Source organism: Mus caroli, unplaced genomic scaffold (genome assembly GCF_978045245.1).
Source record: "Mus caroli unplaced genomic scaffold, Mus_caroli_1 scaffold_7, whole genome shotgun sequence".
Classification (NCBI taxonomy): Eukaryota; Metazoa; Chordata; class Mammalia; order Rodentia; family Muridae; genus Mus; species Mus caroli.
The window spans coordinates 92518504-92535665 of record NW_028227262.1 but is presented as its reverse complement, the minus strand read 5'-3'; the positions used below and the strand labels follow the sequence as shown (position 1 = coordinate 92535665).

At 43.2% G+C, this 17162-nt stretch overlaps 1 protein-coding gene across 5 annotated transcripts in view; it reads right to left on the bottom strand.

The window, feature by feature from the left end:
• Positions 1 to 17162, bottom strand: part of Pde1c (phosphodiesterase 1C) — a 575927-nt gene that overhangs the window by 275501 nt on the left and 283264 nt on the right. The window contains exon 1 of one of the 5 annotated variants that reach the window (XM_029478710.2): positions 2366 to 3144. The exons of the other annotated variants lie outside the window; for them this stretch is intronic. Coding sequence (XP_029334570.1) covers positions 2366 to 2466 — 101 coding nt within the window. The 5' untranslated portion in view covers positions 2467 to 3144. Of the gene's footprint in view, positions 1 to 2365; positions 3145 to 17162 lie in introns of those variants that run through there. 5 annotated transcript variants of the gene reach the window in all.

Here is a 17162-nt window from a genome sequence, read left to right as displayed (position 1 = left end):
ATCACGGCATGAAGATATACTACACTTCCCATTAGCAGAGCCTTTATCAACAAGGTGACTTGGAGTGGCACGTTAAAATTTCATATCCACTCCTACAGAGGAAGTACATGTGCCAACATGAGAGAGTACTAGATAATCCAGAACTCACATAGCTCTCAGAGCAGTTGAACTAAATCTCTGACCACCTGTGTTCTGTCTGTAAGAGTGTCATGGTAATAAATTAGTGTGAAAATCCAACTACAGCTACTGCCTCTTTTTAAAATGTTGAAAAAGCAGCTTCCTTTCTCTTTCTGACAGTCTGTTGTGTAGACAAACAAACAAACACACACACACACATACGAGTATCCCAGGAATTTCCATGGCGTAGAATGTAAGGTATTATCCTGAATTGTAGAAATGTATATGCTTTTGTTGCCAGAGTGTTAGAACTGCTACTGTGTTGAAACAAATAAATGACTATATAAGTAAGAAAATAAATGTAGTAAAACAAATGATAGTAGAATCAGCACAGTGGTAAAAAAAAAAAAATTACATTGCAGTAACAAATACCTTTTAAATTATAAAGTGGAACTAAAGAGTTCAGAGCGTGGCTATTGAGCAAAAGGATCTCCTCAGGAAAGGTGGGAAGAGGAATTAGAAAAGGCACACTGGGTGAAGAACCAATTGACACATTTGAAGGCACCCCCGCGGTCTGGAAAGATGTGAAAGACTAGAGAAGATCCAACTGTGGATATATCACACATCACACTGCAGCATGCTGAGGAGTGAAAGCTCTCACACAGGAAACTGAGAAAGCTGCAAGACCAAGATCGTGTGGTGTAAAGCTAAATGCTTCTCACATGAGTTCCCACCTGAGCTATGCTGAGCTAACCAAAAGCTGTTTCTAGCCTCAGTAGCTTTGTGGAATGGCTTTAGCTTGTAAAACCTCTAGAGAAACAGTTCCGGAGATGTGGCCATGTGTCCCCCTGGCTGGAAAGGCAAGAACACCAGCCTAACTCTGCTTTCACAGTGCACACCTCGGCCCTAAGTTTTGTGGACCTAACAAACGTTCTGTGTGTGGCACAGTATAACAAGATTATCTATCACTCAGGACACTGAGCATGAGCTTCCTGTAAACACATCTCTGAAAAGAGCTTCCACATAAGCTGCATAAGCTGGCCAGAGAGCCTGCCAGCCAGGGACCAGTTTTCCAAGTAAGTTTACAGTCTCCACTTACATCAGCTATACAAGTCAAAAAAGCAAATTCCTTGGCAAGGCGTCCTACAAAATCAATGGCAACGGGCTTCTTCCATTCTAGATGGGATGCTTTTTATAAAGTATACCCCTGAATAGGGGCCTTGTAAAGAAATGAACACAACTTTAGCGGCTTCCCTTAGTAATTCTAAATATCCTGCCAGGATGTGATCTTTCCTAAGATGAAGTCAGATCAGATCAGCACCTTCTTGATTTATTTGGCTTTGCTTCTTGGATATGTATGCAATGCTTTCAAAAGCACTGATGGCAGACGCATAGCAAGGAGCTATTTCTCTCTCACCATCCTTGTAAGTTCAGAAAACCTGCAAAAGGTTTTCAAAATTACAGCAGATCACTGAAGTTGAATATCTGACACAATAATCACCTACTTGCTGTGAGCAGCATCAATGGGAGCTGTGTGTCAGCTGACAAGGAATCACTGGTTATGAATGTTTAATAAAGGAAAATCTACTCTGAAATCACCTCAGTCCTCAGCAACTAAACCAGAAAGAACGAGGTGAAGTGACTCAAGTTCAGAGCTCTCTCTGTATCACCCTTTGTGCTGTTCCCGTGTGTATCTGATGTGCACTTTCTCTCAAAACAGCCCACCCTTCTCTAAGCAAAATCTGCCAGGAAGAGTCCTAAGAAGATATCAGGACCTGAACCGAGCTAGAGAGTAGGCAGACAGAATTATCGGCAAAAGTGTATATCTGAATCTGATCAGTTACTGAGTCATTGGATGATCTACCAACATGCTTGCAAACAGTTTACAAAGAAAATTTCTAGTTAAAAGTCCCTCACCAAACTTCTCTCCCTGGGCAAACGGACCGGAAACACCTCCTTGCTACTTGTATCACAAGTGTGTACTCAGGAGGGTATGCCCAGCCCCTTCTCAAATAAAACAAGACTTGTAAAGAGCAAAGCATCAGGACAGAAAAGTTGCCCTTTCTGCTGCTGCGTTAGAAGGTAGGAGCCTTGACTGTAGTTTACAGAGACAGTTGTGGAACTTCTACCACTGAGTTCAAAGGACTTGCAGTGAGGGGTAAGAAATGGTGACTGTGGATGTGCAGTAAAATGGGGATGAGAGAGGGAAAGAGGGCAAGGGAGTCAGGGAGTAGGGAGGTTTACTTACAGCCCGCGGAGCCGAAGCCAGATTTTCTCGATCTGCTCAGGTTGCAGGTGTTTCAGAGAGTTGCTCTCGAATTCTTCAATTTCCTTGGTTGGAGACTCCATAGCTGCAGGTTCTCACTGAGGGTGAGGTGGAGAGAGTTTGTGTAGTCCCTTCCCAGCCTCCTCTCCTTGCTGGGTCCAGCCCAGTGAGTCTTTCAGTCACTTTGTCACTTCCCCTGCAGCGTCCCCAGAGATGGCTCAGAGCCTGCAAGGATCACAGGGGACTCCGGCCCCAGGTGCGCGCTGGAGGCAGCTGTGGAAACCAGCCATGATGCTTACTACTGCCAGGGACAGGGATAAGGACTGTGTCCGGGAGAAAGCACCTCGACTCTGTTCCTGTTCTTTTTCCCTTCAAACAAAGCCAAAGAAGCTACCGGAGGCTCCCCAGAGGATTTGGAGGCAAGAGGAGAACTGAGTGGCAAAAAGAGGGGAGAAAGTGAGGAGCTGGGTGGAGTAGGATGAGCCTGAGCAGCAGGGTGAGCCGCGGGGTGCTCAGACCCCTGCCCGGCTCCGCCCTGCGCCCTGCCTGCTCCGCCTCAGTGCCCCTCACTTACCAGCAAGCCCTGCTGACATGCAAGAACTGACAAGTGAGAAAAGTCTTTTGTCGGCTTGGGGCTAGTGACAGGGCTGGCACCCCGTGTGGGGAGGGAGGGGATAACACTGTCAGCAGGGCAGGAGTACCACACCTGCCCCCGCAGGCAGCCCTTGGCCACCCAGCCCTATGCCCTGCAATGATGGCTGCCCGCACTGCATAAAGAACAGGGCTCCGCGCCCCAAGGAAGGGAAATCTGGAGCTTCCCAGCACAAAGCCCTGGTGTTTTCTTACTAATAAAATTGATTCTCTCTCTCTCTCTCTCTCTCTCTCTCTCTCTCTCTCTCTCTCTCTCTCTCTCTCTCTCTCTCTCTCTCTCTCTCTCTCTCTTCTCCCTCCACCCTCCCTCTTTCAAAAACAGATATTACAACAAAAGAGTTTCTTCAAATAATGCTACAAGCCTTCTAGGCGGCTCCGCTGTGCGCTGGCTACGCAGCTGTTGACTTTGGCAGTCTGTCAGCTCCACACAGCTGCACCACCCTGCTAGATGGTCCCCTTGGTCATGCACAATGTCAATAACATAATTGCCCAGCAGAACGGGACCAGGTTGGAAGGAGGAAAGCATCTAGGGTTAGGGATCAACTTAAAGACAAGTACAACTTTTCATTGGTCAAGTCAAGTTCCATTCATATGATTTGGCAAAGGAATAAAACGAGGGTATATACCTTTCACTTGCTCAATGAATTGCGTAATTAGCAATCATTTCCCAGTAATTGGCCATATACTCTAGCAAGGATACCTAGGTGGATCAGAAAAAAAGTCGCCCTCATTTGTCATAGATTCAAAAGTCATTCTATTCATCCATCCTTAAAGGCTTGCATAAAGTACACCTCCACTGAATTAAAGCATTGCTACTAGGCAAAGGTAATAGTAAACAGCTGCTATATATTAGTGTGGAGGGCATTTACCTGAATAATATAATTACTTGTTCACATTCACCCAGCTGATAACAGTGACTTAGGAAATGGTATGCCAAAAAGGGAAATAGTTTGCCAACTTGCCTGGGGGCTAGAAGACAGAAGTGTGGGCTGAAACTATGGTATTTCCATTAGCGTGCATGTGTGCCTTGAGTGAGGACCTGCTGACCAAATTCAGACATGTAATAATCATTCGGATAACAAGCACTGTGCCAAGTACAAGAACCTTCCTCTGGTTCGAACACTGTGCTAACAGTTCTCTGCTCACACAACAGTCTGTGAGTCTGATATTATCACCCCTTTTCAACAAGGAAATGGGAATAGCAGGAAGTTACCTGCAAGAAAGAGAACCAAACCAGGAACAACCAGAACTGGAGTTGAGCACCATTATTCCAGCCTCAGAAAAGTGTCCCCATCACAAGATCACATTGTCTGCATGTTCAAAGTGACAAATATAAGAAAAAGCGTTTCCTGTCTCTTCCACCAATACAATCCTTTGAAATCATGTAGAGATATTTGGGGAAAGGAAGGCAGATATTACTGGATTTGATTAGGTCAAAGAAGCCCATGTTAGAAGGAAAACAAACATGCTTTCATTACAATCTAGCAGATGAGAGAAAAGATAAGAAAACTTACTGAGAATCTTTGAAGTCAAGATTTAGTGTCACATTAGATATTTTTGAAACTACCGCTATATTAGAAAGTTGATAAAATACACAAATTTGCCTTATTTTAGACCAATCATGATTTCTGAAACTGGAAGTCTCCTGGAAGATAATTTCAAAGTTTCAAAGATGATTTTCAAAGTTTTTTTTAATAGGATATTTCAAATAACATCTATTTAATAAGGAATTCCAAGTATTCCTTAACTTCAGACTATGAAGATGAAGCCACTCTTCCTTCTGGGATCAAAGAGTCCTAACTTCTCAGGGATTCTGTTCACTCTGCCTCTCAGCTCTCAGCTCCTGACCTGACATACCAGTTCCGTGAGAAATGAAGCCAGAGTACCATAAAGGAGCTTAGGCATCCTTTCCTCCTTCTAATAAAGAGTTCTCTAACCTACAGTCAGAAATCTGTTTCACTTGACAAGTTCATGTTTTCTGTTGCTCTGTTCTTTTCCCTTTAGCTGATGCAGATGCAGAATGCTAGATACCTGAAGCAATGTTGTGAATCACAGTTTCTGGTGACATTCTCTTTGGGAGGAAGGAAATAAACAGATGCAGACTGACTCAGAAACAAGCTTTGGAAGCCATAATGCTGCTCACAACTGTATATTGGAGGTTAATTTCTGTTGTTAATTACTGAGTCAGTTTTTTTTTAAGTTGAATTCTAGAAAAGTCTCATGTAGGCAAATAGTTAAAAATACACATACTCAGGCATATACATATATATATATATATGTATATATATACATATATATACACATATATATCATATACATGCATACCTATCCATATATGTGCAGTCAACAATTTAAAGTACTTTCCCCAGTATTTAAGCAGTAACACAGCCTAAATACTTGCAAGCATTTGCCCTAACAGTACATAGAACCATAAAATATTAGAAAACTACCAAACTGCTTTGTTTCAGGGTTCAAAGAGAACTCTGATGCATATTAGTCAGGTGAGAACCCAAGCTTTTGTAGGCATATGAGAATGACCTCCCAGACCCCCTTCCTCTCTGAGATTTTATAATCATGAACACAGCACCCATCAGCCATTGGGAACTACCAATGCCAAGTAGTTTGCTAAGCTTATCACAGGTTTGTTCATATCCTAATCAAAACATACTTCTAAATAAAATTAAAGCCACACTGAGATTCTGTTTCACCACAGATGGAATGGCAGTCATTAAGAAAATAAATAAAAACAAAGGATGTCAGGAAAGAGAGGAAAAACAGCCCTAATAGACAGTCATTTTGGAAACCAGTATGGAGGTCCCTCAAAGGAGGAACTTCATGACTCTGCTGCCTCAAGTGAACAATTCACATGGATATTTGTACATCTTTTTACTGCAGCACTATCTGTAGTGACAATTTTGGCCTCTTGGTTTCTTTAAAAAAAACACAGAAGTAATATCAGAATATGGCTCTTTTAATCCCAGATGTGGGGATATGGTGCTACTTCAGATTGTCCACAGCAGCTGACTATGATTTGCCTTGTGCTCTAGCAGGGGCATGATTTTGCCAGCAGCGGATAGTTTCTGTGATTGTGTGACATTTGGAATTCTGAGTACTTTTCAGAGGGTGTATAAATGCTAGAGCCCTAAGGGGCAGTGTGGGTTCTTGGTTGTTGGTTGGTTGCTGTTGGTCTGAGTTTGTTAAGTAGTCATGTGCAAAGAAGGAACAGCAAAAGAAGAAACTAGATACCCTGAAGGCAAAGATCAAACTTTCCCCAAGGAACTCAACAGCCCTAATCAGGAGGAACCAGTCTAATGATAATGTTGCCCCTTTCCCCTCTATCCCTTTTTCTGTCCTATCTAGTTTTAGGGGGTTGAAAGAATAGAAAAAAGGGGGTGGAAAGAGTGGAAGAAAGAAGAACCCACAAAATAGCAAAAGACCAGTTACAACTCCATAAGAGCTAAGTATAGGACTGACCTAGGGGGTCCATCCACAGAGGCATAAATGATGAAAATATGAGGTATGTATACACATAATAGAATGTTATCTGCAGGAAAATGGATATAGTAATTGGAGATTGTCATAATAAATGTATTAAGTCAAACTCACAAAAACAAATGCCATCTTGTATCTCATCCGTGGATGACAGATTTCACACAGAAACAAAATTCTGTATGTTTATATAAAATGAAAGCAAAAGCAAAACTGTCTAGGGGGGATGAAGGGCATGAGTGAAAGGAAGTGGGGAAGAGGAACATAATCAACGGGAAGTTCATGTCCTTAGCAGTGAGTACAATGAACACATGTCAATACAATGCTTCTGCATAGCTTTACTGTGCCCATGGACACCAAAGAGGTGCCAACACTTTCAGGAAGATTGCAGCCAATAATTTGAAGATGCAGACTAGAAGGCAAAGCTCGTGGTCTGTTCTCTGTGACAGTCTACCTCCCTGTGGACATATAAAGAGACTAGTAGGAAAGTACAGACTCGAGAAAACAGGGCTGCTATGGCAGCACAGATGATAGGGCTCTCTAACACCATGGGGAGAATAGAGAGCTACAGGATGCAGATGACATTTGAACTGGATCTTGAATGTGGATGAATCAAAATTGTTGTCATGGAAGGTAGTTAAAGGGAGAGGACTTCGTTGTGAGAACAGGTCAAAAAATGAGAACCACTATACATGTAAGTAATGACACTTAGCATAAAATGTTGGGAGGGTCTGTCAGCCCCTTGTAGCCAGAGCTTAAAATTTTTTTTGAAGACTAGAGAAGCCAAGAGTGGTTCTCAGAAAAAGTGTCATGTCACGTGTGGAGGATGCCTGCTATGCACCGAGTGCCTCAATCATCCTGAACTGAGCTCAGTTCTCTAGGAACTTCCACAAGATATGCAACAGCCTCAGAGAAAATGATGACCAGAGCTCCAGTAAGAGGATCCCAGCAATAAAACAGAAACACAATCCTCAGCTAATGGCTATCCCTGAAAACATCCATACAAGTAGCCTTACATAGACTGAGCTTCCTATAGTTAGGAATATACATGTATACACATATATTCACGCAACAGCAATTAATAGAGAAAGAGACCATAAGCTTGAAAAAGTCCATGGAAGAGTAGGTGGAAGGGTTTGGAGAGAAGAAAAGACAGGAGAAATTATTTAATTAAATTATAATATCTAAAATAAAATATAATAAATAAATAAAATGTCAAAAAAGAAGAGAAGAATGTGGAGACAGAGTTTCAGACCCAATCAGAGTACAGAGCACTACCTCTCATGAGCAGCATTTGCCAGCTACAAGACTGTGCATGCTTGCTTAGGCCTCCTGAAGTCAGCCTATGTCCTTGACCCATTTTCACAAACTGCCTGTGACTTCACCAAGAGAGCTGAGGCAGAAGCCCTGAAGACATATGGGGTGTTGGCAGTGACAGCAGGGCTCAGCAACAGCCCTCCTTTCTACCCACTTCAGATGTAAACCCCATTCCAGAGGTTCTTCTCTCCAGGGGCTCCCTTCAGGAAGAGTCCAGGAAACCATTATCACACAGTCTTCCCCTCCAACATCCTTTCTGTTTGATTTTAGGATTCAGGAAGAACTCTGTCCCAGGAACTGCTTTCACTATAAAAAGCAAGACAGAGTTCCCCTAGCCTAGCCCTCATCTGAAATGCAAATCTGAACACATGCCTACAAAATGGCCCAGAGACAGGGGCTAGAGGGATGGATCAATAGGTAACATATTTCCAACACAAGCATGGAGACCTGAGTTTAAATTTCCAATATCCATATTTGTTTGTTTGTTTTTAAAGGGGGGCAGGTGGAGCAATACATGCCTGTAATTCAAGCACTGGAGGTAGGAAATGCCCACTTCATGATTAAGGTGAAGAAGCAGTAGAGTAACAAACCCAACATCAACTCTAGCCTATACATACACATATGCACTTATGTGCTGACCCACAAAGAAAATCACTCCAAGCCCACATTCAACTAACACCATGCTACTTCAGGAATAATGTTAGTAACTTACAAGAGCAAAATGTATCCTAATTCTTCCCTCTTGTCCTTATCAAAAGAAGTAACAGAGTGAAGCATAGCATGTGACCCAGATATTTTTCCTTCTGTGACCAGATCCTGACCCTCTGATGAGAGACCACATCCTCTAATAGGCCGCAGGGGCACGTCACTACTGCCCTGTGCTGCTAAGACAAAATCTTCGCTGGCTTTAGCCAGGCTGAGCTAGTGGAGTCTGGGCTCCTATCCCAGGGCTCACTTGCCCTGTCTGGAAAGCACCAACCTCACCTGTGCTAATCAGGCGTTTTTATTAACACTCAGAACAGCTGCAGGAAATGTTATCTGTGAACTCACATGCTAGACATGACTGTAGGCAATACATCCTTGGCTACAGGTCAGCAACTCCATTCCTCTGAACAAAGCATTTAGCCACAGGTAGCACATGACCTATATAGACCCAATCAGCTCCTTGGGGGGAGTGGGGTGGTTTGTGTGGTTACTTGAGGGAAAAGAAAAGTTCAGTTCTCTTTGAGAAAAAATATATGCTTGAGGGTATCTTAGCTTTGTCATTATAGGTTCCACCAAGTAGAATTAATATTTTTAAAAGTGGCATAAACATAGAAAAACAGAAAAGGACTAATAAGACATAGAAAACAAAATGTAGAAGGTATTTTGGATCCTGTTCTACCTAACAAATAATTACATATATACATATGTATTGAGAGAGAGATAGTTTCTAGTTCCAGTCAGATGTGTGTAAAAGGCAGTCATAAGAAGTAAAAATAATACTTGACCAATGTCTTGAACACAGTGACTTTTGTAAATCAATAGTTCTTCCCTTTCCTATCCATGTGGCAGGATTCTAGAGAAGGAAAGTGAAACAGTATGCAGAATTCACAAAAGGCAAACAAACCTAAGGACCCTTTGTTATTTGGATGGTAAGATGCATCTGGAATTTTGTCTCTTGATTTTGCTCTATCAATCTATTGCCATGGAACATTGGCTTCTCAACACTGAATGAGTCATTTATGACTCTCATCATCCTTGTTTTACAGTCCAGTGGCTGAGACATCACACAACCTCCCCTGCCCGGCTGAGCCCCTGATTTCTCTCCTGCCAGCCTATGATCCTCCAGTTACTGGCAGGCAGTGTGATAGTGCCCTGTGGCCACTCTGCCTCTTGAAATACACTGCTAAGCCAGCAGAATTAACTGGGCTGCGCTAATGAAATTGAAATTTTTGTTCATGTAAAAGTGCTGATGCTACTACGGTCAGCCGAATTCTGGTCCAAATGTACATAAATCAGCCAGTTGTTCTTCGTACAGCTGTAAAGCAAGTTTGAATATGGAAAGTCTCAGAGCTGCTGGCAGAGATCTTGCTGTCTCTTTTCTTGAGCTCATGGTTCTACTAGAAAGGAAACAGCATCCCAGGACTAAGATAAGTACCTACACAAGAGGGTGGGTAGTCAAGCTGGGGTAGTCAATTCAAACCATGTTCCAACCCAGTTGTTCCAGTGTCAAGAATAGCTTCACATACACCTAATACATCGGCAAAACGGCATGCTCATAGGTGAAAAAAGGAATGCTCACTGAATACTGTAGGCCATTAGCAGATGTAGGACGCCAACTCTAAGATGGCGCCGTTTCCCGGTGTGCCTTTGTGGTAAACAACGGTCAGTCGGTCAGTCTGCTGGCACCTAATTTCATGCACCCCTCGGGAGTGGTTGGTGCCAGATTCGGGCTAGCGCCTGCGCAGTAGTGTTGTTTACCACAAAGGCACACTGGAAACCGTTGCCATCTTAGAGTTGGCTTCCTACAAGCAAAGACCTTCCAGAAGTCTCTTGGGAAGTTAACTAAAGGGTAAAGGTTCCAGGAAAGTGGGATATTCATGACTTACAGTAACAAAGAAACTTCCATGGTGTTCACAAGTGAGTCAGGGCTGTGGGTAGCCTAGACTGCCTCGTTAAAGCTGAGGGTTTCTTTGGTCTTGTCTATGAGGAAGCAGTACAGTTAACTGAGCAGGTATGTAGTCTAAGCAAATTAGGATAAACACTTTAAAAGATTTTCCATCATTTTTGGAAGTCCCTTAGAAGTAAAGATTTATGTACCCTTATCAATATATCTGGGGAAAACATCCAAAAATTGAAATCTTTTAAACTCATTCACAAACTAATTCAACAAACATTATGGTAATATGAGCTATGCAAAAGGTCAACAAAAATGTTCCAGCTTCTATGCTCTAGATTTTTAGTCTCCTTGGATAACTAGGTCATAAGAAGATCATAAAACAATAGATAGATCATCATAAAGGTAATAATTGATAAAATGAAAATATAGTATGTTGGACATTGTGTAGCCTTTAACTCCAGCACTTGTCAGACAGAGGTGACAGAGCTCTGTGAGTCTGAAGCCAGTGGGTCTACATAGTGAATTTCAGACCAACTAGGACTATATGATGAAGAAGAAGAAGAAGAAGAAGAAGAAGAAGAAGAAGAAGAAGAAGAAGAAGAAGAGGAGGAGGAGGAGGAAGAGGAGGAGGAGGAGGAGGAGGAAGAGGAAGAGGAAGATGTAAGGATGTGGCTAGCTAGACTTCCCTACCTGGCAGTTGATTGCAAGGAGGAGGCAGATGCTGCCAGTTCCCTTAAAGTCTCTAGTCCAAAATGTATAGTCTCATTTGCTCTTCATTTAGTTAGTTGAAGCAATCAGGAAAATAGCTCTGATTTACTGGAGGAGAAATACATACCAGTTTTTTTGTTTGTTTGTTTGTTTGTTTGTTTTTTTGTTTTTGTTTTTTTTAGGTATTTATTTCATTTACATTTCCAATGCTATCCCAAAAGTCCCACACATGCTCCCCACCCACTCCCCCACCTACCCACTCCCACTTCTTGGCCCTGGTGTTCCCCTGTACTGAGGCATATAAAGTTTGCACAACCAATGGGCCTCACTTTCCACTGATGGCCGACTAGGCCATCTTCTTATACATATGCAGCTAGAGACACGAGCTCCGGGGGGTACTGGTTAGTTCATATTGTTGTTCCACATATAGGGTTGCAGATCCCCCCAGCTCCTTGGGTACTTTCTCTAACTCCTCCATTGGGGGCCCTGTGATCCATCCAATAGCGGACTGTGAGCATCCACTTCTGTGTTTGCTAGGCCCCAGTACACACCAGTTCTTGATGGAGGGATAAGAAGAGTCACTGATTTTGGAGCCCTCTTTAATCTAGCTGGGTGACAAGGATGACTGGGCAAAACATCCACACACCTAGAGGAAAGTTGGCAAAACACCAAGTAGTAGGAAAATCTCTGGAAAAAGAAATAACCTGCATAAGGATAGTGAAGCAGGAAGGGACTTGATGAACTCAGGATCTGACCGAGGGAAACTGCAAGGGTGTTGCATAGCCAGCAAATGGAGCCAGAGAAGAGCCTTGAGAGCAGGTCTAAGGATCTCTTCACCAGAGGTCTCCTGAGAGTTGGGTCATAAATGCCATATCCATTGCTGTTTCTCCAGGGACTTCTCAGAGAATAACTGGGAAATGCATTTCATTTCAGGTCAAAGATTCCATTTACTGTTAAGATTGGCACATGAGAGATTTGGTAACAGACTGGATCTTCCACTGGGCCTAGCATTGCTGTGGGGCTACACAGGGAGCGTTAATGAGTGACTGCTGCCCAGAGTCATCTTTCAGGGACTAAAGAGCTCATTTCCAGCTCTCAGAGAGGATGATTAGTCCGTAAGTCTACCAAGTCAATTAAATGTTATTCTTTGTGTGACTCAACACGTGGGGAAATGGAGATCGTGACCACTCCTGAAAGGTTTGGTTTGTTTTCCAAAATTACCCTTAGAGACCTATCCATGGTCTAAACTGGACTCCAGGATTCTCAAAATGGAAGAATTTTAAGATTTCAGAACAAAGAAATTTGATCTCATTAATCACTTCTACCTGAATGTTTTTAATGATAAAAGTACTCAAAAGGCACCTCAAATTCTATAATCCTCATCACATATTGACTGGTAAAGTTGTTATCTGTCACTATTTCTTCTGAGAAATGAAGTTGTTGCACTAAGCAGGGACTGGGACTTGATTTGTGTGTGTGGGGGGGGGGGCAAAATGGAAAGTTATAGGAACAATTAAAAGTAACTTGCATGCAAAGTGAATCTCTGCTAAAGGCTCTGAAGCTGTTCATACCACCAATACCCACATGTGACCGGGGGCCTCTCACATACAGCTATACACACACACACACACACACACACACACACACTAGATGTTATGAAGAAATAAAGTTTCTGCAACGAGATGTATGAGGCAGTCAAGGATTCCAACCAAAGCACGGAAGGAAAAGAGTTCTGAGTACTTAAAAGAAGCTCATACCAAGTCAATGAAGACCCTGGCCGAAAGCATTCTGCCCTCATTGGACAAAGCAAAAGAAGCCTCTAAATCGCATGAGAGCTTTCAGTTAGCACTCTCCTTTATTTACCCAGGCACAAAGAACATTCATGAAAACAAATCTTCATGTGTCAGTTCAAATATCACTGTAGACAAGCCCTCTACAAACTATGTGGAAGTCAGCCCCATCTCCCATAAGAGCTCTTACTGGTGGTTAGATATTCCCATACATTCCTATTCTATATGTAACTCAGTCCATCAGAAATCAACCATTCTGCAGATAGATTCCAAGTGATCCCTACAGCTGCTGCTATCACTTTAGACTTCTGGCCCCATTTTCTGTTCATTGGTTGCAGATTTGCTTATTTCAAATAACTGAGCTGGTCAGAGAGGAAATTTTAATATATAATTGTGCTAAAGCCCCTGCACTAGTTAGAGTTGAAAACAAACACTATAGAGATTTGGTGACAAAGAGCCGGTCATGACTTAGGAGCTACACTTGATAATCTTGGCTTTCAGAAACAACCTTCCCAACACAATGAAAAAAGTGCTATGTCAGAATACTGGCAGGGAGACTACATCACAGAGTCTGTAAGTTAGGTTAGCATTTCACTGTGAGCCTGCCTTCCACTGTTACTAGCTAGGTCTTGAAGCTATACCTGTAAAGGCGTCATCATAAACTGCTTAGAACATAAAGAGAAAAAAAAAAAAAAAACGGAGGAAGGAAAACTTGTTCCTTAAAAAAGCTGTGAAATATATTACAGCATGAAGATTGCAGGAAATGACTGGGTTTCTCTTTCTTAAATCAATTAGGCAGGTGCCGAGTCTGAGAGCTTATCAGAGCTTGCTCTTCAAAGTGTGAATGCATGATTCTGGGCCTTCAGGCGTGCCTCACACCACATCATTTTACACTTTCAGAAACAGAGATCTGCTGGCTGAGGCCCCTTGCTTGGCTTTTTTTTTTTTCAAACACCCGGGGCCAGGTTTTCTAATCAGCAGGGTACATATGCCATGGCAGCTGGAGCCCCTGAGCAGCAAGGAGACCTCATTTGTCCCAGCTGCTGCTAACCATGGCACCAAATCAATATCCTGTCAGAAGGTGCTTTCCTGGCAGCAACTGCAATTGCTAATACTCCAGTGACTCTATGACGTCGCCAGGTGTTTGCACAGCAGAGGAAAATCCCTCTTTGCACCACTAGCTCTGACCTCACTGCAGGAGAGAGCACTCACCCATCTTTAATCACCCATGAAATGCTGCAGAGGAGAAGCAAGGGGTGCTGAGGACAGGCTAGGATGAAGCAGCCCCGGGGGTGACCAAATGTGACTCATCTCTCTTCACATTTCAAGAAAGGCTGGATCACAGGTTGGCTTGCTTCCAAGGGATACAGAAGACAGAGAATACCTTTCCTGTTCCCAGTAGACGAAGACTGAGCAATGCTTAAAGAAAAATGGCCAATATCAATAAATCATTGGGATCCATGGCTGACATAGTTTTCAGCTATCTCAGTTACTGGGCAGTTGTCAAAATGTGGGGCGCCGCTACCTTCTGGTACTGAGCAATCGCCATTACAAGATGGCGCTCATTTCCTCAGTACCAACTAGTAAACATCTAGTTTGCGCCTGCGCTGGAAATCCCCGCCCCGGGCAGCTCGCGCCTCAGGGATAACGTCATATGGGGTGATCAGTGTTGAGCCAATCATGGCTTGCCACGTCCGAGGCGGGGAGAATTTCCTATATAAAGGAGGGGCTCGGGCTGCCTGGGGTCTCCGGTTGTGAAGCTTATGCTCTCCCTCTCAAGACGCATAAAGCTTGCTGCAGAAGAACCCTATTGTGTGTGGTGTCCTTATTCGCGGGCGAATTAGAGAACACTCACATCAAAATAGAGCTCTAAAAGGCCATATGTGGACAGAGCCTCCACTGTTACTAAAAGGGCAAGTTAGCCCTGGACAGCATCCAGAAGGCACCTCTCCATCTCTGTCCTGTACTCAAGCATAAATGCTGTGACAGACACAAGTGGCGACAGTGAGAACCATGGTAATAATCACCATAACCAGTTTTTATATCAGGTACATTGTACGTACTGCGCTTTCAGCAAGCCAACTGCCCACAAAGTCCTCACACAGAACTGTCTGAAGCAGGCTCAAGGTCACAGACACAGTGGTGGAACTGGACACAACCCAAGAGCTGCCATTTACCTACAGAACACTGGCACCTCTCAGAAGCAAGCTTTGGGGGTGTAAGTTCACAAGCTGATCTGATCACCCAAGTTCTCAAACCACAATGCTCTGGCTTTGCAATTACTGACCACTGCAGGCCACTTTTAAACAGCTTCGCAAACAAGAGTGAAGAGACCCAGTACAAAGCACTAGCCCAAGGCTCTGGCTGTGGGCATCAGCGATGCTGAAATTAAAAGGCAGCTGCGGTTCCTGCTGTGGGGACCATTTCAGTCATTTGGCTGAGGTTCTTGAAATAGGCCCTGGGACTCGGAACTCCACAGAGCATCTGTGATGGTGCAAGGAACCCAGGGGATTTAGGCTGCACAGCTTCCACAGGGAGGTAACACTCTCCTCCCCTCCCTGCAGTTTCCAGCAACACAAAGAACACAGAGCATGGCAACCCTAGGTGAAAACTTGAAGCAGGGTTGGAGGACCTAGGTTTTAAAAAGCTCTGTGCATCACTTACTGGAGACATTCTCTTTCACCACACTTCACTTCCTTATTGCTGCCTCAAAGCATTACTGTTCCTCCCCTGAAGGGGATGGACACCACACATTATACAGAAAATGGTGCTTGCTTCTATAAGGTAGAATAAAATAGTTTCTTAGTAGTATGTCTTTTCAACTCTTCCCACTCAACCCATCTACTTTTTCTCTCTTGATGCTCACAAGAGATTTAAGAAATCAAAAGAAAAGATGTTCCTAGAATGACTGACACATTGAGAGGAAGACGAATTAGTAGAGCTGGATTAAATGCTAGAGGGCTGAAAGAAGCATAGATCCTTACAGTTAGTAACAACAACAACAACAGCAGCAGCAGCAACAACAACAACAGCAACAGCAGCAGCAGCAACAACAACAACAACAGCAGCAGCAGCAACAACAGCAGCAGCAGCAGCAAATTCTCTCAGTTTTGGACAGCCCTCTTCACAGGTTTCCCAAGGCGGGGTGTAGAATACAAGGGCTCTGGCCTCTATGATCCAGGTTCACTGAGATCAATGAAATATTCCTTACGCCTGGGCCTGCCTTTTTTGTTCCGTTGTTTTAGTCATCGTAGGTGTGGTTTCATTCGCATGGTGACAAGTTTTGATTCCAGGGATGCAGACAGTAATGACCTTGACATGTCCGGGCTTTCCTCACACCACCCTGAAACTGAGGGGGCCCAGTGCCCAACACCAGGTAAAAACCATTGACCCCCATCTTCTATACTCTGGGTTCATCTCCTTTGGGTACAGACCCAGAGGAGGATGGTAGATCATGTAGTAGCTCTAATTTTAGATTTCTGAGGGATGCCCACACAGTTTTTTATAGTTTTAATATAAGACCCTCCTACCAATCTAGTCTACTGTGTAAGACCTCCTACCAATCAAGTCTACTGTGTAAGACTTCCTTCTAGCCACAGCCTTACCAGCATTTGATGTACTTAAAAAAAAAAAATAGCAGCCATGCTGGCTTTTGCTGAGATAGAATGTAGTCTTATTTGGCACTTTCCTGGTGGTTAAAGATGCTGAGCATTTTTAAAAACATACTATTGGTCATTGGTACTACTTCTTTGGAGAGGTATCTGTTCAGACCATTTACCTATTTCTTGTTTGGTCACTTGTTTTGTTAATTTTTAATCTTTATAAAGTCTCTATGTCAGCCCTCTGTCAGACACAGAGCTGGCACAGACTTTCTCCTATTCTGTGGCTATGTCTTCACTCCAGTGTTCCCTACACTGTACAGCAGCTTTTAAGCTTAGTACAACCCATCTCACAGTTCTTGCTTTTGTTTCCTGGGCCACTCCATTTTTCACTTGGGAAACCTTTACCTGTTCTATTATCTTGCCATTTCGTTTCTAGTAGTTTCAAAGTTGTATGGCTAGCACTAAGGTCTTGGATCCATTCTTAGTTTTAATAAAGAATAAGAGATAGGGATCTAGTCTTCACCTGGGCACCCCTTTCTGAAGACACTTAATTATCTTTACAACTGTGTAGCAACAAAGACTGTGATCTTCACCTCTAGCGCCAGTGGATTTTCTAGTAT